At 29.6% G+C, this 26,614-nt stretch overlaps 1 protein-coding gene across 1 annotated transcript in view; it reads left to right on the forward strand.

Annotated features, from left to right (window-relative positions):
• Nucleotides 1-793: 793 nt before the first annotated feature.
• LOC134686988 (metalloprotease TIKI1-like) overlaps nt 794-26,614 on the forward strand; it is a 31,821-nt gene continuing 6,000 nt past the window's right edge. The window contains exons 1-3 of the mRNA XM_063546890.1: nt 794-1,382; nt 5,707-6,267; nt 22,721-23,042. Coding sequence (XP_063402960.1) covers nt 1,299-1,382; nt 5,707-6,267; nt 22,721-23,042 — 967 coding nt within the window. The 5' untranslated portion in view covers nt 794-1,298. The remainder of the gene's footprint in view (nt 1,383-5,706; nt 6,268-22,720; nt 23,043-26,614) is intronic.

The raw sequence follows: 26,614 nt of genomic DNA on the forward strand, positions 1-26,614 counted from the left end.
AAGTCAGTTCTTGCTGTGAAAAGACTCTTTGCCATTGTTGGTACGTTTTTATCCTTTAATTTACAACAGTCGACCACATACTTGGCGTATTATAGACTTAAATATACTGGTGACGTAATTTCAGAAAATTGTTCGTAAAAATTCGCACATACGTAATGCGTCAAATTACAGACTATCTTTGACTGAGAACATTGATTTAGTTTTCCCTTTTTATAAACAGACGCCAAATTCTATCATGAACAAGAATTTTTAAAGCTTAAGTCATGGTGTTCAAATCATTTCTTCATCTAGATAGTGCCATCTGTTCTGTGACAAATATATTGTCACCAATTATCAGTTTTCGTTGTGCCGTAACATGAAAATAAAAGTGGTCGGCATCTATTGAAACTTATACATGAACTGGTCACAAGTATCTACTTTACACGACACATAAGTGGACATCGGCAAGTGTTTTTACCGAAAATCAATTATAAGAATAATCTGAAATTTCTGACTAGATAGTAATTGCCAAATTCATTATAAGTGTTATATCATCTTCAGTCCAGAATATTATAGCCCTTACTCCAATTTTCATGTTTGTCTCGGAAATTTCTAATTCATAAAAGATATTACAGATATTTTGAAGTTTCAATTTACAAAAAACAAGAAGATATGTATATGTTCATATACTGAACAGTTGACAAAACCCCGTACAGATATTTCAAAGTTCCAATTTTCAAATAAACATCCTTTTCATTGAACGTGACATTTATAGGAAGATGAAATACAACTCGAGCCCTTTAACAGGTAAAATACAGAAGAACATAAGAATGTTAGGATTATTAACTTTACGCCGAGTGATTTTTCGTTAGATTACCACACAAAAAAGCAATTTCTCTCGTAATTCATTCGCGACAAAGATTGTAATTCATTTACGTGATACACTTTTCTCTAAAATAGACACGCTAGTTTATCACACGTTCAGCTTATAATATTTCATTTTGTATGTAAATATAGGTTTATTGACTTTTTAAATGTTGTCCGTAGGTGCAACAACATCTAAAGCCTATTTGTATACGGATTATGGAACGGCCAATCAGACGGCTGTTAATTTTGATGGACAAGTTATCGTAACAATATTGGCGATCTGACCGTGGATTAGCGTACTACAAGAACAGCATACTATAGAGAACCGAACAAAATGGATTTATATTCATTCATACGCAAAGATGATTAGAAACTTACGAGAATGGAGTTTACTTAGCGCATATCGTATAATTTTCAAAGTGTTATTTTCTAAATGGAAAAGATGAACAAAAATGATTTATGTATTTATTGTTTTCTGGTTTTGGCTTCGGTGTACATTAGCTGATCTGAACACCCAGTGTGATACACACGATCAGGTTAGTTTATCATTTATTCCTTTTATCTAAACGGGGAAGAGTGCAAACAGACCCCCCTTTTTCAGTAAATTCGCTCAATATATAATTTTTGGGGGGTTGACAGTGACTAAAGCCCCCAACCATGACTTTTTTTTTAAAGAAAGATGTGATCTTGAAAATCCTGTTATTGTATTTAATTCAAAATCACAACATAGAAAAGTCTTATGTAAATATGAATTTCTTAGTGTAAAGATCTATAAATATCTTAAAGTGGATTATCATACAAATTCAGAATTATATTTTCTCTAAAAAAAAAAAAAAATTGATTATTATTGTTATTAAAGTGTGAAGGTATGTGTACTTTACAATTGTCGCACTTACAAACTGTCAAAAGTCTGATAAACATGAACTGGGTATGGCCATGGGTTAATTAGTTCAACTATCACCAATTTTAACCTTTTGTATTCTATTAATTGACCATTAAACAAGTTAAGTTATTTTAATGTTTAAAATGGTAACCTGTTAAATAAAAATACTCAATTACTGTCAAATAAATAGTTGAAATGTCAAATACTCATTTAAAAGAATGTGATAAATTAAGAGGACTATTGTTAAAAAATAATGTATTGACTTAAATGTGAATGACTTCTAATCTGTAGGTCAAAAAGGGACTGATCTCAAAGTATAAGTGGGCTAAATCAAATCAAATTGTCAAGATGTCAAACCTGAAATGAAAAAAAACAACCTTTACATTGCAAAAAGGAAAGGACTAAAATAATTCTCAGATACAGTGCAGATAAATTTGTTCTTGTACCTATGATGATTTATTTTGTATTTACTTGTGTTGGAATGCTGAAAAAAGTAAAATTTGTTCATGTCTCATTTCATTCAGAAAATTTAAAATTCATGTTGACCTCTATAAGCGCTTTTTTGGATTCTTGTCACATTGATGTAATACAAAATATCTCAAATTATTCAATGTAAAAAAATGAGATGTGTGGTATGATTGTCAAAGAGGCAACTATCCACCATACAAACTTAATCCACCAGAGACCAAATGATGTGGATGTAAGTTATAGTTTCCCCATGTAACAATACATTTAAGTTACAACTAAGCTTCAAGATCTATACTCCTTTTAAAAAGTTGGATGAAATTTTAAATTTTCTTTTACTTTTTTGTGGTTTAAATTTTTATATCTACCGGTTAGAAAATATGTTAAATGTATAAAAGAATTGACAGAAGAGCCAGATAATTTTTCACTGATATTTTTTTTGGAAAATAGGTTAATTTCTTGTCCTTCGATACTCAGTTGCATACCTGTTCAATTTATGTGAAACATTGGCTTATTGCAAATGCATTTTTACCCCTTGAACTTAAAAAAAGATGTTTACATTCTATCCCTTTCACATGTTTTCATTTTGAAATATTATACTAGAGTTAATGGATTTCATATGTAAGACTTTTGATGAAATTTATGGTTACTATAAAATTTTACATTTGATTTAGTGTACTTTGTTTAAGATGAAGAGTTGTTAAGTGACAAACTTCAACCTCTCAATTTTGGCTTAAAAAGATTACAACTTTTTTGTATATATTGACAACATGGTGACCAAAGTATTCTTTGTTAATCAAAGGTAATTTATGGTCAATTTATCAAAATTCTAGGTCAAAACGTGTATTGATATTCTTCAAAAGGTGTTTAAATATGTAGATTAAAATTTAATAACTGTATTTTATTTATAAATGACCCTTTTATGATGTGTACCCCTCCTTGTAAATTTTCACTGCAAAGTAAAAACATTTAAATTAATGTAATTTATACAGTTTTATCTTAAGATATATCTAGGTATATGCCCAGTATATCATTTGAAAAGATCTTTTGCTTGTGAAACATAAGATGAGGAGATAATTTTTTTTTCAATAAAAGTCACTATGAAATACAAGAAATTGATCTTTCTACCTTCATTATGATGAATTAAATTTGCATGATAGCATATTAACATTGTTAGTTTGAAATTAAACTTGATCAGGTAAAAGAAATTCAAGCTAGACATTTTAATTTCACATTTCAATCAAACTAATTATCTCGGAAGTTTAAATTGGAATATGATATTTAATGACAAAGATTTAACTCTGTGGTAGTTTATTCATTGAGGTGTTTTTGTAATTTTTGGAAGACATGTACAATACTACTACATTTTAGTTGATGGAAAGGGAGACAACTAATGATACAGTGGTAATTGCAATGACCTATGCATATTTTTAAAAGGGTGTTTAAGGTTAGGCATAGACCCTGCTGTTATATGTTCCTTATATTCCCTTCCTGAATAACTCACAACTAGTGTTTGAAAATGGCTTGGAGATGTGATATGATTACAATGAGACAACTATCCTGGTCCATCCACCAAAGACCAAATGATGAAATTTTAGCAACTATATGTCATGGTAAAGCCTTTGACAATGATAAAAACCCATACCGCATAGCAAGCTTTAAAAGCCGTCCAGGCCCAGAAATAACAAAATGTTAAATTATTTAAATGAGAAAACCAATGGCCTGATTTATATATTCATAACAAGAAACAGAGCAAATATGATATACAGTAATAAAAACAAGAAACAAAAACACTGAATTTCTGGTCTCCTGTTAATCTAATCTTGGTAAAAAAAAATGTGATATGATTGCCAATGTCAAAGACTAATCTATTTACCAAAAGTCAATGATGGTAATGGGTCACCATGCAGCCTCATCTGTGAGCAAAATGCCTATACAGTATGATGACTTTTTCTGTTATAACAGAAGTAATAATATACATTCTTGTATAAACATATTTTCTATCAAAGATGATGCATAACTATACATGCAGTTTTTCTGCATCAAAGTAAATCATTAACTTTCAAGAATAGCATAATTTTTTATGAAAACTTTTATTTTAACTGCAAATTTGATCATATCTGCTCTATAGATACTTAAATAAAATTCCAGTTCATTCCTATCAGCTTATTCAATGTATGTCAAGGAAGATGATGACATATAAGAAACCATTAAACATCTCTGAAATGACTCTAGCAGAATTATTGATATTATTGTTAGAATAAGATTACTTCATTTTAATTAGTTGTTGTAATGTAATTAACAGATACCTGCCTTCTTTGATGTATAAAAAGGTACTTAAAAAGATAGTTTGTTTGTATGTAAAATCTGCAGTTATCATTACCATTTTCTCATTGAACCCTTTGATGTTTTACTGGTTTCAAGGAGTGACTTTAGTGTAAAATTTAAAACATATTAATCATTTAATGCTTCTATAACAATTTTATAATGTTTGTTAATAATAATTTAGGATTCAACTTCAGAGGAAAGTTGATTGATTTATCATTCTTAAGGAGGACAATATGTTGTACTGTTTATATGTATACATTTTGTATGATATCTCCTTGTTATTTGGGGTGGTCCATCAATAGTTAAAACAAATACATTAAATCTAGTGCTAAATTCAAGAAAAAAATAACACACTGACATAGTTTCAAAAAATACAGTACTTAAAACCTGAATATCAGATATTGCAGTAAACATTGATAAATATGGCAAAAGCATTCTATTATTCAATTTCCATTCTCAATTTTATTATTGTCCGAGTCTTTTCTATCTTATATGCAGTCCTGGATATATATCTTTTATTCTCGTAAACCAAAGTACAATGGTACAGAGACACACCTACTTTGAATAGATATTATCACTGGTTTCTACAAGACTAACTCAAATATAAGAAAGAAGATGTGGTATGATTGCCTATGAGACAACTATCCACAAAAGACCAAAATGACACAAACATTAACAACTATAGGTCACCGTACGGCCTTCAACAATGAGCAAAGCCCATACCGCATAGTCAGCTATAAAAGGCCCCACTAAGACAATGTAAAACAATTCAAACAAGAAAACTAACGGCCTTATTTATGTAAAAAAATGAACGAAAAACAAATATATAACACACAATTGCATTTGCAATATTAGCACCAAAGGTTCATCTTAGTGAATTTTCTGCAACCAAAGTATTTTTCTTGGTTAAAACAACTGAAATACATTATGAAATACTGTTTTGATAACTTAGTCAATAGTTTAAAACTTTCTCATCAAAATATAGGTATATAAAGCCTTCTAGGCAAAAGAATTCCACCTACATGTACTATCTTTTTTGGTGTAAATGTTATTACTGTTTGTGCAGCCAAGTAAAATTAAAGCATTTTAAGTAGAAATTGATGTGCTACATATAATGTTTTTGTATGAAAATTGATTTGTCTATTGTCTGAGTTCATAATTATACCTATTATTTTTATTTTCAGTCAAAATCTTACAATTCTTTCCTGTGGAAAGTGAAGAGAGACCCACCAGCATATTTCTTCGGAACAATACATGTGCCCTATACTAGGGTATGGAACTACATTCCAGAAAATACAAAAATGGCATTTGATCAGTCAGACAATATTGTATTTGAATTAGAATTAACAAACCCTTACACAATATCTGCATTAGCAAATTGTCAGCTTCTCCCAGGGGGAGAAAAATTAGCTAATATCTTGCCAGCAGAAATTTATACACGATTAAAACAACATTTGGAATATGTGAGAGTAATGTTACCAGTGTGGATGACAGCCGATCAGAAAGGTCGGGGACTATATGCTGATTATTTGTTTAATGCTATAGCTGGAAATTGGGAAAGAAAACGACCAGTATGGGTTATGCTTATGGTCAATTCTTTGAATGAACATGATATAAAATCTCGTGGAATTCCAGTTTTAGATCTATATTTAGCTCAGGTTGCAGAGAGGGAAAGCAAAGTTACGGGTGCTATAGAACGGGTAGAAGAGCAATGTGTTCCTTTGAATGATCTGAATTTTTCACAGGTAAGGGTACAGTTATATGTACAACAATGAAATGCAATAATCCAGAAAGGTTTCAAATACCGGTGAAAATCAGGTACAGATACTACTGTTATGAAATATAAACTTAAATGGAAAGGCTTTTCTATGAATCACAAGTCATAGAAGTTTATAACTGGGAAAAAAAACCACATGATCAAGGTTGGATACCCGATCACTCTTAGTCAGACTTCTTTCTATTGCATTTTCTTAAAGTAAAAATGTATCGTTGACATGCACCATACTTTGCTCTTACAAGCTATTCATAAAACAGAGAAATGTCTTGTTTCAAAAATAACAAATACAAAACAAACATTTATTTTATATGTATTCAGAATGTTTAAAGGGTAAATAATTGTAAATGTTCAGACACCCAAATTACAAATATATATCAGGTACTGATTCATTTATAACCTATGTTTACACTGGATTAGGAATGCATTTAGGAAGGTTATCATTTGAACCAGATGTTTCACACATGCCTTTGATAAAACTTGACCAATTTACAGCCTCTTATTTTACTTTGGACACCTTACTTATTACTCATTGTGTTCATAGACCTAGCCAAAGGAAGTAAATGAACATTAGTTGGCAGCTTTAAGTTAGCTTGACATTTCTAAGTACATGTATAATCTGCATAATGAATACCACAGGGATAGCACTTTTGTAAATAGGGGTATGATTTAAGCCAGTAGATCTTGATTTTATATATATGACAAGGAAAAGTGCACTAAATGGTCTAAGAAGTTTGTGTTCAATTATCACAACCCTTTCAAATCTGAAGTTGTGAGTTGAATCAACACTGGAGAGTGTGATTCTTTTTTCCAGTTTTTTTTCTGCCAAATGGTTGCTTGTTCTCTCCACAGGTACTCCAGCTCCATCAATACAAGCTGGCTGCTAATTGATTCATTTAGGGGATGAAATATGAAAAAAAAAAACACTCAGTAGTATACCATAATTTGTTTCACGAGTAAGCCTCTTGTTTTGTTTCCTTTTGCCAGACTACTGCAAGACATATGTATCTCTTGAAAAGTGCAAAGCGTATCAAAACATCAGAAAAAAAAATTGAGTAGAAGCTATTTTTTAAATTGTTAGAACATTAGAATCATAGATGTTTTGAAGTCTATTTGAATTTGTTATTATTTGATGTTAGCAGGGTTTTCATCATAATAACTTTTGAAATAAAGATGCCAGTTTTGTATATAAAAACAAAATAAAATGATAAGTTTTAGTATCTCAATTCACTTTTCATTTCATATTTTGAATATGATTTTTTTAACATTGGAATTTGCGGGGCTGGGCTAATGGATATTGCACTTTTTACAATTATTTTTTGTAAATTCAATGAAACCAACTGCACTGGTCACACAAACTTGTTTTGTGACAAATCAGAGATTAAATGATTAAAATAGTAGTAGTTCAATTAAAAATCAATTAGTGACTTCCTGATAACAACACCTTCTTGGTCAACTGTATTATGTGGATGAAGTCATACACGAAATGTATGTGCCCAATCTGTAATGTACTGGATAAACTTGCTTTTGTAATGAAGGATAAAATTTCTCCCAATTGTAAACCCTGATCAAATTGTTTTGTCACAAATTTGATTGATGACTTGAGAATATTTGTGAAAATGAAGTAATTTAATTTATTTGATGAATGTAGCTTGATCAAGAAGGTGACACTATTTGCATTTTTATCTGATTTCTTCACCAGCTTTAGTATTGATGTTTGATTTCATGCTAACAAACATAAGGAGTGATGGATTTACCACCAGTTATTTGTATTAAAAATATTGATATTTCTGTTAAATAAATAAAATATCATCTAACCTCTAAATTAAAATAGCAAAATCTTGTGTCAATATATTGGATTGTTGGTACTTTATTACTAATAATGGACTTCTGCTATGCATTTTGTTACATTGTACTTTTGTTAGGAGAAAACAAAGACAGTTTTGTTTTTCTGATTTAGAGAGATCTGTCCAATTTAAAATGTTTTATAGCTTTCTTCATGAAGAGTACTGTGCCTCGAATTTGTTTATTTTATGAGTTTGATTTAAAATGAGGCCAAACAAACTCTTAAATAGAATGGTCTTTATATCACTAATGATTTTTTCGAAGACAGTTTTATTGTTCACTTTACAAATTCCTTCATAGAGTAAAAGAAATAAAATAAAGAAAAAACAATAAGACGGAGAGGAAAGACCTTAATAAAACCCCATACTTCAAAGTCAGGCTGAGGCTAATTGAAACATTTGTTAAAAAAAGTTAAACTTGTAAAATATCATTTACGAAAAATATCTGATATGTTGCTTAAAATACTTTTAATGTTAAGATTCTTTTGGCTTAGTTAAAAATAGATTGTTGATAAAGTGAGTTTATAAATCATGTAAATTAATTAGTAATTCACTTTAATTTATGTAGTAGGAGACCTGACATTAATTATACCTACATTTGAATGTACAGGTAGATTTACATTTCATGGTCAGTGAAAACTAAATGTTCAAATTATGCAGTAAATTGGTAGAAGTTTTACTATGAAGAATGAGTTCTTTCAAGATTTATCTACTTGTCAAGTTTTTGTGCAGGCATGATCATTAATATTTCCGTTACATTAGCGTCCATGGCTCACCTTTTTGTATTTTATATTTTTTTTTAAATTCAATTGGAACACTGATGCTGGTAAATTTTTGGAATCTGTTTCTGTAAAAAAGGTATTCTGTTAACCTTCAAAGAATATTCCATAGGCAGATCCAGCCATTTCTAAAAGGAGAGGTTCCCATTCCCAACCCAGGATAAAAGGAGGGGGGTCCAACCATATGTCCCTATACAAATGCATTAATCATCAAAACAAGAGTGGGTTCCAACCCCCTGGAACACCCCCCCCCCCCCCCCCCCCCTGGATCCCCCACTGATTTCTTATTGCTGCCATATTTTACATTTTATTTGTGTTGCTATCTTATTAAACTATCATCATTGTTATTTCTTGCAGATTTAAAAAAAAATCATGTAAAACCTCCAAATGGCAACTTTTTAGTAACAAGTAGAGAAAAAAATAAGTATATTCCAAGGTATAAATGAAAGGTTACCTTTTTTGCAATCAGAAAAAGCAGATTATAAATAAATTAATTCTTTATAAAAACTTGTCTTAATGTATTACATATCCACAATTTATTATTCCTTTTAGTCTTTGGTATTCATTTGCAATCATTCTTGAAAAAAAATGAAGATCATATATTCATGAAGTTTAAATGTTTTGCACTAGAAAAATTTTAGTCTTCGTCATTCATTTGCAATCATTTTGGAAAAAAAAGTCTCATATATTCATTAAGCTTTAATTTTTTTGCAACAGATACATAGTTTTAAAACATTAAAAAAAAAAAGAGTTGCCAGAACTCATTAGATTTGAAATGTTGTAGATGATTTTCAATGTTTCATTTGAAACTAGTTTGACAGACCTGTTATTTGGCAAGAATTTGTTGAGACATTGGCCAATGATGATGATGATGATTAGTGTTTTTCTGTGTGTAAGTAAATACACGATTTGATAAAGAATTGATTGCCATGAAATAATAAACCTCCAGCTGTTTATTATTTATCATTGTCTAAGACATGCATGAAAATCCATCTATACAGAACTTCAGATTTAACTAAGATAGAGATATTCTGCACATCTGCAACTTCTGCTTGGCATGTGTAGTCAGAATTTGACATTTTCTAATATCTAATCTCAAAATCCAAACAATAGGTATCTCAGATGTATATAAACTTTACTCTTGAAGCTATCACATCCTTAAGAGGGCTAACATCTGTAAAGACTGAGCAATATAAAAACTACCTTACAAGAAAATGTTGTGTATACATTTTGCAAGGATAGCTTTAATAACTAATTGATACCAATATAGTCTGCTTAGCATGAAAGTGATACCCAAAGGATAATTCTATTGTTTAGTGAGTTCCATAATTTTGCTGCACTCTCAGACTCTGCTTGAACATTCATTGTAGAACATACAAGTTTTTTTCTCTTGCTTTAAATTATGTGAACAATAGGGTAGCTAGAAGTAGCAGAAATATTTATGATCATATATGTGGTCAACATCACAAGTTGGCTTTCTCATTTTTATATAGATTAGACCATTGGTTTTCCTGTTTGAATGGTTTTACACTAGTAAATTGTTGGGTCCTTTATAAATTACTGTTCAATGTAAGCATAAGGCTCCATGTTGAAGACTGTACCTTGACCTATAATGGTTTCCTTTTATAAATTGTGACTTGGATGGAGAGTTGTCTCATTGGCACTTATACCACATCTTTCTATATCTATTTGAGTTTCTGAGAAGTAATTCTTCACCATGATCCACTACATTATCTTAGTCAAGTTTTCCAGTGCATAAATATAATGTGGTATAAAAAAGAAATGAAAACACAACACAACAGACACGACATACTTCTGATCAAATAATTGAGAACTCATATTATAATAACTAATTTGCTGGAATTACATTATTTGTAATTACAAAATGCTATGAACTGCAATGCTATAATCAAGCAGCAAAATATAGTGTATGTTTCCATGTGGAAATACTTTATATTTTGTATAGATAAAGTGTTATTTGTCTTTTTTAAGGACTAAATTACTTGCACTTACCAGTATTTATTATTTACATTATAATTTTGATAACTAAAACAACTTTTCACACCTAATATCTGATGTAATTGGAATTAAATCAATTTTTGTTTTTTTCTTGTACTTTGATGAATAATTGGAATTTTAATATTGGCCACCTTTAGATCAGAAGTCTTGAATTACCACAGAACAGTGAATCTTTGTGTTAGTTTGCATTGCATTTCATCAAAAGTAATACACAAATTGCTAAATTTTCTTGTGTTAAAGAATCATTCACTAAATTATATAACAGAAATTATGCATCATAGATTAAAAAACGAATAAATAGGCTAGTCAGAATAAAGAAATCATAAAAAAAATGACAGCATTGTCAGATTTCCAATTTATTTTGTTTGTAAGAATATGAGTTGGAATGATAACCACGCGTTTGATCAGTCTAGGTGTTGACAGAGGTAACACTTCCTATATAGATAGAACTACCAGACAATGCTGCATCTGTGGAATTATTAATTATAATCTTGTAGGTGAATAATTAGATATAATTGTTTCTATATGCGATATGATCAGGAAGGAATGTTCTTCAGTAGTCTGATTATCGCTTCTGACAAGTACTAAACACACCAGCTGAATGTAGAAATAGGACTGGAAATAATATGGGGATAGTTTATCTGATAAGTTATTTAAGTAGGGATGCATGGTTTCAAATATTTCCTTTATCTAATGAGAGCTACTTTTCTTCAGAAGTAAAAAGTCATAGTTGGAACTTAGTAATTACCCATTATCCTCTTCTCCCAAAACAGGAAACAGATCATGTGGATGGAGTACTCTTCTTTTGGAACTTGAACTATTTTATTAATTTATGTAGATTTCATGCTGTTTTGTGTAGGTCTCTTAAAGTTGTTCTATGAAGAGGTTAATTTTGTACTCTATATGCTCTTTTGTTATAGATCTTATGATGTTTTGTTGTAGGTCTCATGCTGTTCTGTTTTAGATCTTATGCTGTTCTGTTCTAGATCTTATGGCAATATGTTGTTCTGTTTAAGTTCTTACAGTGTTCTGTTGTAGATCTTATGGCAATATGCTGTTCTGTTTTAGATCTTATGCTGTTCTGTTTGTAGATCTTATGGCAATATGCTGTTTCATTGTAGATCTTATGATGTTCTATGTCAATCAGTTGATGTTCTGTTGTAGATATTAAGTTGTTCTATGAAGAGTTGTAGGTCTAATACTGTTCTTTATAGATATTTGTCTGTTCTGTTGTAGGTCTTAAGTTGTTTTATGCAAATAGTGGTCTGTTCAATGTAGATCCCATGCTCTTCTGTTGTAAACATTATACTGTTCCATGTAGGTCTAATGTTGATATGTGCTTAAGGTCACATCATGTTTTGTTATGTGTCTCATGATTTTGTGGAATTTTTATATCTTGATAGGCTGAGTTGCTTATGACTTATGCAAGTTGTATTTTTCTTTTTATGTCTTTCAAATTGTATATTTTGCATGAAAACGAGCACTTTCTTTATACAATAGAATAATTGTTTACTTTTTTGTGCAAAGGAATGTGACTTCTTTATTTGTAAGATTTATTTTCTTTAATTTTTTATACAATATTTCTGAAATACCATGTTATGTTAGCAATAACTTTTGTTATTGGAAAAGTAACTTTTAATCCTGGTATGACTATAATTAAAGAGGTGAAGAAATAATAAACAAACCTATTTCAAATATTTGTATCACAATTTTTCTTAAAATTTCCTTTTAAAACTAATTGTTATCCCTTAATGCATATATAGCATGCTTACACAGAATTAACCATTCAAAGACAGGACAAACAAAAATCACTTAAGAAAACAATTAAATAAAAGAAATTTTAAGTTAGGTGTAATAGGTTTTCTTTTAAAACAATAAAGGGTCAAACACTATTTTTAATCTTTTAGAACAAGTGAATCAATTTCTTTATTGATCACAAGAAAAAAGGGAGTTCACTTTCAAACCACTCTGATTCTATTTAATTTACAATTGTCAAATAGATATTTTCAACTAAAATATTTCTGTAAGGAATACATAAATGCATATTCTAGTTTATTTATGTGTAAATGACCAAAAGAAAGTGAAATTTTTACTTTATTTGTATCATTGGTTGATAAATTGATTTATATACTGAATTTACAGTGGTTGAAAACCCACAAAATTATGCTTGTTATTATGAATGGGAGTTCCCTTGCATGAAAATAGAAAAGTAAAAAAGTACAAGAAATAAGAAAATTAAAAGGGGAGATAACTAATCTCTTTCTTCTTTTGCATGACCATGATGTTGTCTGTCTTGGACTTTTGTTTTTTGTTAACCTGAATAATTCAGTCCCTTCCCATAATCAATCTCAGCCACCTACTTGTTAATGGAGTAATCATAGATCAGCGAAATATAACCACTGAATTATTCGGATTAGGTTTTTTGTTTGTTTCCACTTCCTTTTCATTTTTTTTACATGCCACCTAGTATCATTTTGCTTATTCAGTTTTGATTATAATCACAGACATATATTTAATGGACTTGTTATGTCTTAATGAGAAGCTAACATATTAATCTCTGTCTGAACCAGGGCATTTACACTTATACTTTTCTGAGTATTTTTAAAATCCCTTTTCTTTGAAATTTAAGTTCGTGTGGTTGAATTATTTGAAGAAAAATAATTAGGTTTGTGTGCATTGTCTCCGACCGATTTACACTTTGCTTTGAAGTTTAAATTCAACATTATCATACTGTAACAGATAGTAGAAAGGCAGGGCTTAATTTCTGTAGATTTCATCAAGAAAATTGCAAAAAATCTAATCACTGGATGAAGTTCACAAAATTATATAGGGTAAATTGTTGAATGTTCAGTGCAGATATGATCTTCAGATTTAACTAGAAGCTGTTATATGCTTTTTAATGTCATCAAAATGACATTTTTTATCTACTTCAAAGGTTGTGTAAGAAAACAGAGATTTTTTAAATTGTTATAAAAATATTTTTGAATAATTTGTGGATTTTCCAACCATTTATGATTGTAATCAGTTAATTATTATTACTAAGAGCATAATATTTGCACTTTTGTGTGAATATTTATGTAAAAAATCACCTTGAGGTATTAGAATGCATATAAATGTTATATAAATTTTTGATTGTGTTAACCCCTAGAAGGCATCCATTCAGGATGTATAAACTGTTATTTTAACATATCAAGGAATATCTAGAGTTGCATAAAATTTAATGAGAATGTGCATTTTTCATCTCTATATTATTTGTTTATTTTGCTGGGAATTAATCTATAACTGCATATTCCTAAAAGTATTTTCAGATTTTCAAAATTAGGTCCATTTTAGAAATATTGCTTTCTCCAGATTCACCATCACAGCTTCATCATCTGTAACACACAGATGACTTTTATGTAGATGATGCTCAAGTTGCTTAGTTGAAACAGTTAATAATTTATTAGTGAAAAATTATAACAATGAAGTAATAAATTTTACATAAAATTCAGATATGGGATTGGGAAACAAGTTTGGAAAATCTTTTATTAATCAGTCTCTCAACCTCTTAAGTTGTTTTAAAACACATGTTAACAAATGTCCCTAACTGATTTCTGGTTCATTTTTCTCATCAACTTCTGTGATAACTTGCACTAAGCTTAATTTTATGAAATGCACTGTGACACATTTTCAATTCCTTTGATCCAAAATCTGATCAATAGCTCACACTTTATATTATTTTTATAACTGTATTCTTAAAAAGTAATATGGCCCAAACAATACTAGCTTTTCAAGGTGCAAGGTCAATATATCAAATCTTAATTGTTGTGCATAAAGAATCAAGTTATCTTTTTTACTTACAAGTCACATATTTGCATTCTTATATGGAGGATTATAACACCACAGACCACAATCTACTGTTAAAGCACTTTTTAATACTAGATTCTTACGGAATGGGGGTTATACATCTTATCATCTGTAACACTGCCAGTAGATCTATTTACAATATAATCAAAATCTTATAAAATCTACATTTTTATCTACTAATTGATAAGCATTCCTTTAATGTTTGAAGGTGGGATTACTTTAATGTGATTTTTATTGTATAATAAACTGGAATGCAACTCAATTTTAATACACAAAATGATCTTCCACAGTCAGTGATATCAAAAATTGACAGTTGCTACTCCCAGGTATATAGTCAAAAGATCAATGTAACAAAGTATCTGTTTAATGTAATTGTATACATAACTATTGAAACTGTCAAATAATGCCAAAAAGGTAGGTCTGGTTCCCTGTCATTACCATCTGTATTGTGAGGAATGTTATAAAACATGAACTGGATCTTGGACCGGATTCATGATACAAATACATAAAATTTTACGAACATCTCTTATTATTTTTTGTTGCTGCTAATATCAATTACTCTTTGGCAATGGTAGTAACATGATAAGAGGGATGTTCAACATAGTGCATATTTTACACAAATCAATTGTATTAGATAAGATACATGTTATGCACCACCCAAATATCAAGTGAATAACCTAAAAAAAATAGAACAGACAATCTTGACAAACAAGTTATTATGAAGCATTCAAATTCACTGATGTACATTTCAGATGAGGATCTAGGATTTTGAAAAGGGAGGGAATGGGCTTGGCAGTGGTCTACTTTCATAAGACATAATCTTTCAATCAGTTTAATTGAGGTCTGGAGCTGGCATCTCAGTTAACTGCTTAAGGATATCTAAATGGGAAACAAATCAAAAGGAAAGTACATGATGGTAATGACAAATTGGTGATTAATGTCCAGTGGCATATATTAGATGCATACCTGGATGAGAGTATATTATTTTTAAATGAATATGAACCCTGCTTAATACTAGACCCAGTCACTAAACAGAATTTTTGCATGCATTAAATCACAAGGTAAATATGCTGCAGAAATACATGTTACCATACATGAATACTATATTCTGATTCCAAGCCAATCCATCATTGCTTTAACTCTTAAATGCTGCATGCTTCCTTGAGAAGCAGTTTATACTATACATTCTCCTCATACTCTAAATATTCAATATTCAAAATAGAAAACCATGGGTTTAATTGGTACTAAAACAATAAAGAAAAACAGTTATAGAAGTTAGGTCTCCCGTTGATTTGATGATTTAATTAGATTTTTGATATACTCTTGAACTTCAGTAAAATATTTTCTATTCCTTTTCTCTATGTTCATAATAAGACTACCTACCACTATTAGAATGTCTTAATGTTAGAATGCTATTATTAAGTTTTGGAATAAGGACAAAATAATGAGATATTTTGAGAGTATTTAGACTACATTGTTAACACAGCGAGTCTGTTATTGTTACATGGATAACTACTTATCTGATGTTTCAACAATTGTAAACAAAAACAAATTAGCTAATTGTAAAGTTAATCAGTATTCATTCCTTATCATTAGAATCTGAGGGAGGAGGAATCTGTAACTACTTAATTATAATTATTATGACATTTTTTTAGGGGGTCATATGGTATGTATCATTCAAAGAAATCAACATATTACATGATCATAAGGAGGTTTGAAGACATGTATCTTCTGCTTACTCCAGTGCAAAGTCTTCGCTGTTATTGAGGAGAAGGTACTGATGTGTTCAGATGTCTGTTTGTTTTTCTCAACTTCATCTTGCATTTGAACTTGTTCTGACATTTTCATGAATCACATTGGTAAAATCTGCACAATTTGAGAATAAGAGATCATAAGAGAAACAGATTCAAATTTTCATCAGAAATACTGATATATATGTTTCAACTTTTGATAACTTTAAGAATGGTTGGCAAGACATAGATTTAGAATTTTGAAAATTTTACTTTTTTGAATATTATGGAAAAACTACTTTTTTTTTATAATTGTTTATCATTGTGACCCCTTTTCCTGGACCCTGGATCTGCCCCTTAAGATACAACAAATTTTAAGCTAAATTTAGGCAGATGCAGCCAAGATACATATGCCTTTTATATGCTGTGCATTAGATTTTTTTCATTTTACACAGTTATATTTATAAACAGAGATTTAAGTAAGAATTATAAGTGGTACAGAGATGACTGTGTGGGGTGAATTATGCTTGACTTATTCAGATGAATAATATTTTTACAGATTTATACAAACAGTTCTTTCAAGCATGTTTCAGTGAACTTACTTACAAATGTGTGCTTATAAAAGAAAAAGCATGTTTATATTTTAGTACAACCATTTCCTCAAACAATTGATATAATCGAAGGTTGCATAGAAAGTACTTTTCCAGATCATTTCAGATCACAAGTAGGAAGTTTTGCTTATTGATTTTGAAAGCCAGATCAGTGTTGTGTGGGCTTAGATGAAACATTGCTTTCTTAATAGAATTGAAATCTATATCCCTAAGTTTCTTTTTACAAAAGCCCCTGGATTCTTCTTCCGTAAAAAAAAGATGAAAAATTTGTTTTTGTTGGCAATTGAAAAAGAATCCGCAACCCAGGTGGTTTATCACTGTGATATTTCTAAACTAAATTAGATGTTAAATATGTTTCTTTTTTTTACAAAGGAGATTTTTCAATGAATAAACAAATTAGTTTTAAAAATTCAATGAAAATTAAAGAGATATTTAATCGTGAAGTTTCATTTAAGCTGATAAACGAAGTTTTTTATTTGAATAATAGGTTTGATCTAAAGAGAACATTTATTTGGAGTGTTTGAGTCTGACATACCAATGCTCTATCATCCTTGGGTTACTTGTGTGGTAGGAAATCATCTGATATAACGTATTCTTATCTGAAGCAAATCACTAATTTTAAATGTAAATTTTAGTCTTAGATTAAAGGGAGACAACCCTAATGATAGGACAGAGGTATCGTTACACTGTTTAAAGTGTTATGCTAGAACCTTGTATACAATTGTGGACAGTGACTAATGACCTTATATAATTGTATAAATTACACTGGAGAACCCATTTAAGCAGTGATTTATTATGGTTTAAAGTACAAACAGTCATTTTGTGGTAAAGTACTTTTTAAATTGGTTGTGGTTTAGAATAACAAGCTCTCTGGTGAAGAGAACAAATTGTTTCTTGTTTCAGGAGTGACAATAAAACTAGTCAAGTATTCCTAAATAATTTAATTATATTTTTTCAACATATCTTTTTTTTTCATCTGATAACAATGTGATCATACCATTTCTTGTTAAATCTCTTTGTGGTTTTCTTTAAGAAAACAACTTGAGCAATAACTGCAAAAGGGACAGACATATTGTATTCCCCAACTCGTGGTAAACACCTTGAAATGGGATAACAACTAGCTGTTTTAAAATCTCTGAAGGACTGAATGGGTACTTTAATTGTTACCTTAAAATTAAGATTATGTCAAATATGGTTGAATTCCATAGTTAAGGAAGTTTTTAACCAATCATGACAGTTTGGTGTACACTTTTGATATCAATATTACCAAGAATATATTTGATCTTACCTCCTATACATTTCTAGAAATGCGATTGGTTAAAAGTGTCCTCGTGGAGACCGTGTATTTCATATTAGGTTAGTAGGGAGGCAGGGCTTATTTCATACACGGTTAGTAGTGGAGTAATGTCCCTTTATATTCCATATTATGTAGTAGGGAGGCGGGTCTTATTTCATACATGGTTAGTAGTGATATTATGTCCCTTTACAAAAACAAAACGGCACTGAGAAAAAAAACCTACAGATTTCAATAGACAAAAAAATTGATGATAAAGATTGAAATAAATTAATAAAACACATTTATAAACCTAATAAGTTGTTATTGTTGGCATCTGTTTTTGTAGGATCAATGGAAGTAGTTTCTTAATTCCTACAGTATTGTTCATTTTGATAGGTCACTAGTCTAAATTCACACTATAATTAAGATAGTCAGTAAGATAAATTTGTTTTGTTCTCACCCCATGTGGAATTTACTGACCCCATATATACCTATTAGGTCACTAGCACATTATGTAACTATTAATATTCTGAAACGGCAATTAAAGTTTAACATCCACAGATATATCATTCAGGTACATTCCTTGAAAGGATGTGTTAATTCTACACTTTAATGAATGAACTAAAGACACAATACAATGCATTATTCCATTTTTTTTAAAAAAACAGTCATAATTTTTTTACAGTGTTGCAAACACATCAGATTGCAGTTATTGCTATAAATATTATGAAATATGCAGAGAGCACAATATATAATTTATGGGCAGTTGTTAATTCAAGACATTTAAAATAATTACCCTGCTCCCAAATTTAATTTTATCTGAATACAGGTATATAAAACATACTTTCAGGTTTAAAAGGTGCCATAAAATCATCATCAAAATACTAAAATTACAGTCTAACTGATAAAAATTATCCATTTAAGTTAGACTTTTTTATTTAGTGTCAGTAGATTATCACATGAATGCCTTCATTTGTAACTGATATATGTAAATTTATTCATCATTAAATTTCTTGATGGATTTACAGGTGTAGTTTGATAGAAATTCAATTTCTTTTAAAGCACACATCTAATTTACATAATTTTGATTAATCTTAAATGTCGAAATCTATCATGTAGGCCAGTAAATGGTCAACAACAAAATCTGCATGCTCAGAAAAAAAACCCATTTGGGGTATGACTGTATGACCTTTTACACTTAATTAACATTATTTGAATGGATCTGAAAAAAAATCAGCATAACATTTTTAAAGCTGTTCAAATATTTATTACAGTAATAGAATTTCTTTTGATTTCATACCTGATTTGAATTTTTTTTCAGAAACAAAACTTCTTTTTCCAAAATTTTTTAATCTTCTCAACTGAAAATACTATATTTGCTTATCCGGTTATTGATATTGTAAAAACTTTATAGATCCATCTGTATGAGTTGTTTCCCTTGGTTTGGCTATATATTTTAATTGACAATGAAGGGCTAAGGGAAAAGCTTTATTTGTACTGTGGAACGTGTGCAATCCTTTTTTTTCTTCTATATATCACTTAGAAAATATGCTTTGCATGGACAGGAGATCATTTTGTAAAGTGAAGAGCCATTCATCTATTGGCAAATTGAAACAACTTTTGTTAAAAGTGTGTAATAACAGAATAGAACTGGCAAATAAAGTATTGGCAGCAGTCTGTAAACCTTTCCACAAAACTGTGTGTTGTAAAATAAATTAAAATTGCTGTCTTTTCCATTCAGTTTCAAGGCACAAAAAAACAAGCATACAAAATGTCTGATAGTCAAGAACATCAGAATAGGTATTTAACATCAGTTTTGTGAAAATTACCACCAAACTTTTTAGTTTTAATATCAATTTACATGTTTAAAGGTGTCACTCTTTCCACAGAAAAAGATTTAAGTGAGGAAATTTAATTACAAAATCCCATTTAGTTGCTGCTTTCAAGCTCACAAATAAATTTTTACAGACAGTAATTTAATTCACTGCTTTTAAGAAATGACAACAATATAAATAATTGCATGGTAAAAGTGTCTTCTATATTTCTAAACTTTGTACAATGTATATAAATAAACTTACATATGGACTTTTAAAATTTTAAGTAAAAAGCCTATAAAGTGAAAAAATGTTCATGTGAAATAAATTTATAGTGCACATAATACATTTAAGTTTTTTTACGAACATCCACTTGGACTTGTATATTTCTTTTGAGACTTGCCGATTTTTCTACTTAAAGATTATGGTTCACCAGACATATTCACTGGGTAAACAAAGATTTACCTGCAGTAAAATTCATATTATTGACGAAGTTTGCTTACTTTCGTTAAGTACTGTCGAGTGCATCATAAGCACAAAGTATATAGGGGTGGTTAAGGATATATTTTTTGCCAAACACATTTGCTAGTTATATATTATTTTGTCCTTGTGCTAAAAGGCTGCTAGGAACTATGTTTTCTGCAAATAGGTAGAAATGGAACATTTTTAAGCGTAAAACTAATTTGATGCACATTGTGGCATCACACTTTTGTTTTAATCTTTGGTGCATAGAATCACCTGCATAACCCCTCTTTGAATATAGGTAGAAAAGTGTGATGACTATTTGGGGGGTTTAGACATCTACTTCATAAAAGAGGGACTACATAAATTCCAACACTAGATAAAAGAAAATTTTGGCCTGGAATATCTCCAGTTATTTATAAATATTGACTTTTATTATTATATTACTATCAAAGTTTATTATTGAATTTTTAAACAGTTTCAACTCTATAAAGGAATTTATATTTAAACAGCGACCTGTCACACTGTCCTAAGGTAGGATTAATCGTAGTCTAACAGGGCCCACCCACACTTTAAGATACTTTACAATAAGAAATTTATTGGTAATTAGTTACTTATTGAATATTACATGAAGAATTGATCTACAGTAAAGAAATGAAATCTAATATAATCAGGAAGTGTATTGATCTCCGTCAAGTGGGTTAATTAGAATGGACTTGAAGTCACTTCCCACAGTGGTTGTGACAGGTGTGAACCAGGTATCATTCTGTAATTACACAATACTTGAGACAGGCACCCATTACGCTAGCAGTGCATTTCATTCAATATGATGGAAAAAGAAATTATTGGATAAATCTCAGTGGTTCATAGAAACTGAGACTACTATTACACATTATACTAGTCTCAAATCTATAGAAAACAATTTAAAATTAAACCTAGATACTCCACTTTTTTCTTTTTTTTTATATATATATGTACCGGTATATTGAAGCATATAAAAACAGATTTTTTGGGATAATTGTTCTTAAAGTACGTCAGCATGAAATGTATGATGATATGTTCTTGTCACAAAGCATTGAAAACGATTACAAAAATCTCGAGTTGTTTTTATGAATGAGTTACACTCCTTGACGCAAGGTAAATCTGTGTAAATGACATCATTGAACAATCGGTTCTTTGACTGTGACGTAATAACGTAAGCATAATGTGTCATAGCACATTTATGGGAAAGTGCATGAATTTGATATCTATTGTCAGTCTTCACTGCTCATTTAGAGTACTCAAAGTGGAATTAAAGTTTTCAGCTTTTGACAGCTGACACCCCTATATAACCTCCATAACTGATAACTCATATTGGTAGATTCAGAAAATGTTACCTCTATTTTAAATCCAAACACCAAATTTTCATATTTATAAAAAATAGTCATCTAGTCAGAGTCATTATTATAGTGAGTAGATGGAATTTAGAAAAAGATGTTGGAGCATACTTCCCTTGTAATATGTTGTATAGAAGATGCTTTGTTTCCATCAAATGGGCTCACAAGGAGCATAATATAAAATCATTATAATATTATTTTAACAAATATAATAAACAATACAGTATAGATCAGTATACATAGTTACAAACACAAATAAGAAACAACAGTTTTCACATATTCATATATATATAGGAGTATATATAAAACTTTTGTCTCAGACACACCTCTAGAAAGTAACAAAAAAGAATTCTGTATATGAATACATTGATATGTATTATCTTTCAATATTCATCTACATTTATCTGGATGAATTAAGTCCATTGAGCCATCACTTAAGTATATCAAATAATCACCAATGTAAGTGAAACAAGCTTCACGTTCACAAATAGCTGGTGCATATTTTACACGAAGTTTCATGTCACTGAAAGCAAATCAATTGATATAAAAACTAAAAAGTTTTGTGGTCATAATTATGTGCAGGCTAAAAGTTTTAAAAAGAAATAGATCATTGTGTCCTGTGCATTTAGATATTCATATACATGATGATTTTGTTTTTTACTTTTAGGTAGTGTTTGCATTGAATCAAACTTTATGGAAACATGAACTATCAAGACGATTGAAAAGTGAATTCCAATATACAACTGAGGATTTAATCCACCATTATAATTGTGGAGATCTTAACTCTGTTATATTTAATCGTGATTTATCAAATATTCCAAATCTAGTCAACAATACGTTACCTCTTAAGGACTTACAGACAGCTAAACTCATTGACAATTATTTTAGAATGGAACTAATAGATAAAAGGAATGAACGGATGGCAGCTCGTTCTTCTAGTTTACTTAAAGCTCATCCCGACAAAACTTTCTTCTTTGCTTTTGGCGCTGGTAAGTACAGTTAAAGTAATTAAATGTTACATGTACAATATTAAAAAGATGGAGTAGTAATTTTAAAAAATCAGAAAAAATTACAATGATTTTATACAACAGTATCAGGTTCGCAATACTAAAAAGTCTCTCTCTTAATTTTAGTAATTTGTGGGGTAATTTGGAATTACAGGTAACTCCAGGAGTTGTGAATATGCCATTGAAAATACTTGAGTCTGTTGGTTTTCAGAAAATCAATATTCTAGCATTCCTGACATTTTCGGGGACTGAAAAAAACTTCAAAAAATAAAGATGATGAAAAATATGTTTATTGCATGTACATTTGTACTTATTTACATTGGGCTATCTTATGCTAGACTCGTGGAACCATAACTCTGTTGTTCTTTATAAACTTGATAAAAAAAATAATACATTTAAATTTAAAAGAATGAATCAGAAAACCAAAACCTTTCTAATCACTTTTAACAAATTTTTATTGGAAATAAAATCTCAATATAGTTTACAACTTCTGTTTTTCCTTTGATGAGAAAGCTCTATAGTAGTTAAATTCTATAATGGTTGTTTTGTTTTTCTCATGCTTTTATTTCACAAATGTATTTTAGAATTAAAGTATGTTAAGGATTTGTTTCATTGCGATTGTACTTTAAAAAGCAAATCAATTCACAGATAGGTGGCAAAGAACAGAAGTATCAATCTTTTTACAAATCAGAAAATGAGAGATTTTTTATCTGTGAAGAGCTGGGATTTTAGATTTTAAACTAGAGGTTTTTTTCGTCATTAGATTCTGGCATCATTCTGATTGATTTCTGATAAAACTAAGAGTAAAAAACTTTGATAAAAACCAACTGATGATAATTTTACCAACATCTTTTTGAATGCATAGATAGTGCCAATATATCATTGCTTGAATTATCAATACAGTTTTATTTTCTATTTTTGTGGTTTTAACTGTTATTCACATTAATCTTACATAATGTGGTAACAAATCATTTTTTCATTCTTCAAAAGCATCATAAAGCCTGTGAAAAGGAAGATCATCTTACCTCTTGTGGGGCAAAAAACATCTTTTCTATACAATTTTTATTTTTTCCGGTTCATTACAAAGTTGCACATATCTTCTAGCATCAACTGGTTGAGTGGTTCAGTAATGGATATTACAATTCTTCTGGGGAATGTTGTGCAAGAGATTTTTAGGAAATGGGGCAGAAACTAAGTAAATAAAACAGTATGATGATAAAGATTTTGTCCCCTCAGGTAGCAATTGTCATAGCAACCAGTATTCTATTTTTTTGAAAGATATCATTATTTATACATTAAGAAACTACATTTCCTGTTTTAAAAATTACCATAATTGTTTGGAGTAAATGATATCTTCGCCTATAAATGTCTAAATGTGACATTTTTATTCCAGTGAAATATTTTATGACTTATTAAACTGTTAACCTTTTTATGGTCTTTGCATAATTTTTAGGCTTCCTATAGAAATGAAATTCTTCATAAAACAGTAACAACAATTTTTGGTATTTGAAGTTGAATCAATCCATTCTAATCATCAACTGTGCACAGAAAAATACAGTATGTAATTTGAACTGCAGCCCAACGTGTATACACTTTTTTGTTTACATCCATCTTGGATATAATATTTGAAATAATATTTTTTAAAATGTGTTTTTCATCTTTAAATATTTTTATGCTTTTCTTTCTATGTTTAAAGTTTTGCCATTTAAAATCAAATGAATGAAAATTATTTTATTTTAGAATAGTTAATTTAATGCAAATATTTAAAAAGAAATAATAGAAATGTTTCTAATGAAAGTAAAGAATAAAAAATAATTTATCTACCTGCTGTATTGGCATAATTGAGATTTGCAATAAATTTTACATTATTTTTTGGAGAAAATATCAAGTTCTACTATGAGTTACCTCCCATAAGATGTGACCATTCATGTCGTTGCAGAGTTATCTCCCCAACAAGCATTCCAATACTTTTTTTAGAAACTAATAATCTAATTTAATAAGAATGTGATAGTAATTAATGAGAATTGTAAATAGAAAACTGACGAGACAAGAGAATTAATCTTTTTTTTTCTGTCTGTCTGTCTTATAAGACATAGTCATTACATTTTGTGCTTCTGGATACCACAATATTCAATATCTGTCAATGATGAAGTTATTCATTCTTGAAATTGGTTCTTATTTTAGAAGAAATGAAAAGAATAGGAATTACAAATCCCTCTTAATTCAATGATTGTATTTTCATGGGAATTAATCTTCTTTCTTGTCAATTCTGGAAAATGTTAACAGGGTTTATATGTATGAATTGGTTTTGATACCATTTTGCATTGTAAAGCAAGATTTTATTGATCACATCTATACAGAAAGAACAAGACAAATCAAGTCTTTGATGCATATTTTCTAACATTTCAAATGTTTAATAAAGCGACAACTAACATTGCTAGTGTATTTTTGTGTTCTCGAAGCTTAATGGAACTTCATGTTCAGGTATGGAACCAGGAAACAAGAAATTGTGTCTACCCTTTTTGCAGAATATTTTGTAGGGCATATTTTCACACGCCTCTTTCATAGATACAAATTTTGAGGAAATATTTAGTCATTTGATTTGATCAAAATTTTTAGGTCCGAGATTTATTAACACTGAAAAAATTATAATAGGTCAAATATTTTGTATTGTCTATGCAGAAAGGTCCATTTAAATGATTTTAGTGAATGTTAAAAGATACATTACATGGTCTCTGTAAATGCGCCAAGAATTCAACATACCATCAAGTTATTGAATAGATGACATTTGTAATTAAATTAATATAAAATTCTTCCCTATGGTCAGTTGACAGTTTCAAAGGTGTAGACTTTGGTCTAAATCATGAACCCACATTAAATAGTATTTTATTTAAAACTTTAATAACAACTTGTCTATAATATTTGTATATTTGGTAATGTGAATGTAAATCACCACTATTATGGTATTATATCTGATATCTGTTTGTGAAATTTATTTTGAAATGACCACACAACATTGTGATCTCATTTTAGGAAAAGTATGTTTATTTCCATAGGCATTTGGTCTATCTGCCTATTACTTGATAGACCCTGTTATTAGAGGTTCGTTTGTACCAGTTAGGAGAGACATACATTTTGATTAAAATGAAATCTTTTAACTAGTTAATGTAAAGCTATAGGTCTTATATTTTTTCAATGGAAAATCCTGTACTGACAGTAAAATAATCAGAAAAATGTATTCCAAATTAAAATGTTCTTCCAAGGACCAGACACCCTTTAAAAACTAATGGATCCACCTTTGATAAATGCTGACCAATGGACCAAATGTGAAATAATGCCTCACACAATTTAAATATAAAAAAGAAGATGTGGTACAATTGTAAATGACACAGAAATTAACAGCTGTAGGTCATCATACAGCCTTCAACAAAGCCCATAGCACATAAATTATGTCAACTGTAAATGGCCATGAATTCACAAATGTAAAAACAATTTAAATGAGAAAACTAAGGGCCTCACTAACGTACCAAAAAAGTTAACAAAAAACAAACATG

Source organism: Mytilus trossulus, chromosome 1 (assembly GCF_036588685.1).
Source record: "Mytilus trossulus isolate FHL-02 chromosome 1, PNRI_Mtr1.1.1.hap1, whole genome shotgun sequence".
Classification (NCBI taxonomy): domain Eukaryota; kingdom Metazoa; phylum Mollusca; class Bivalvia; order Mytilida; family Mytilidae; genus Mytilus; species Mytilus trossulus.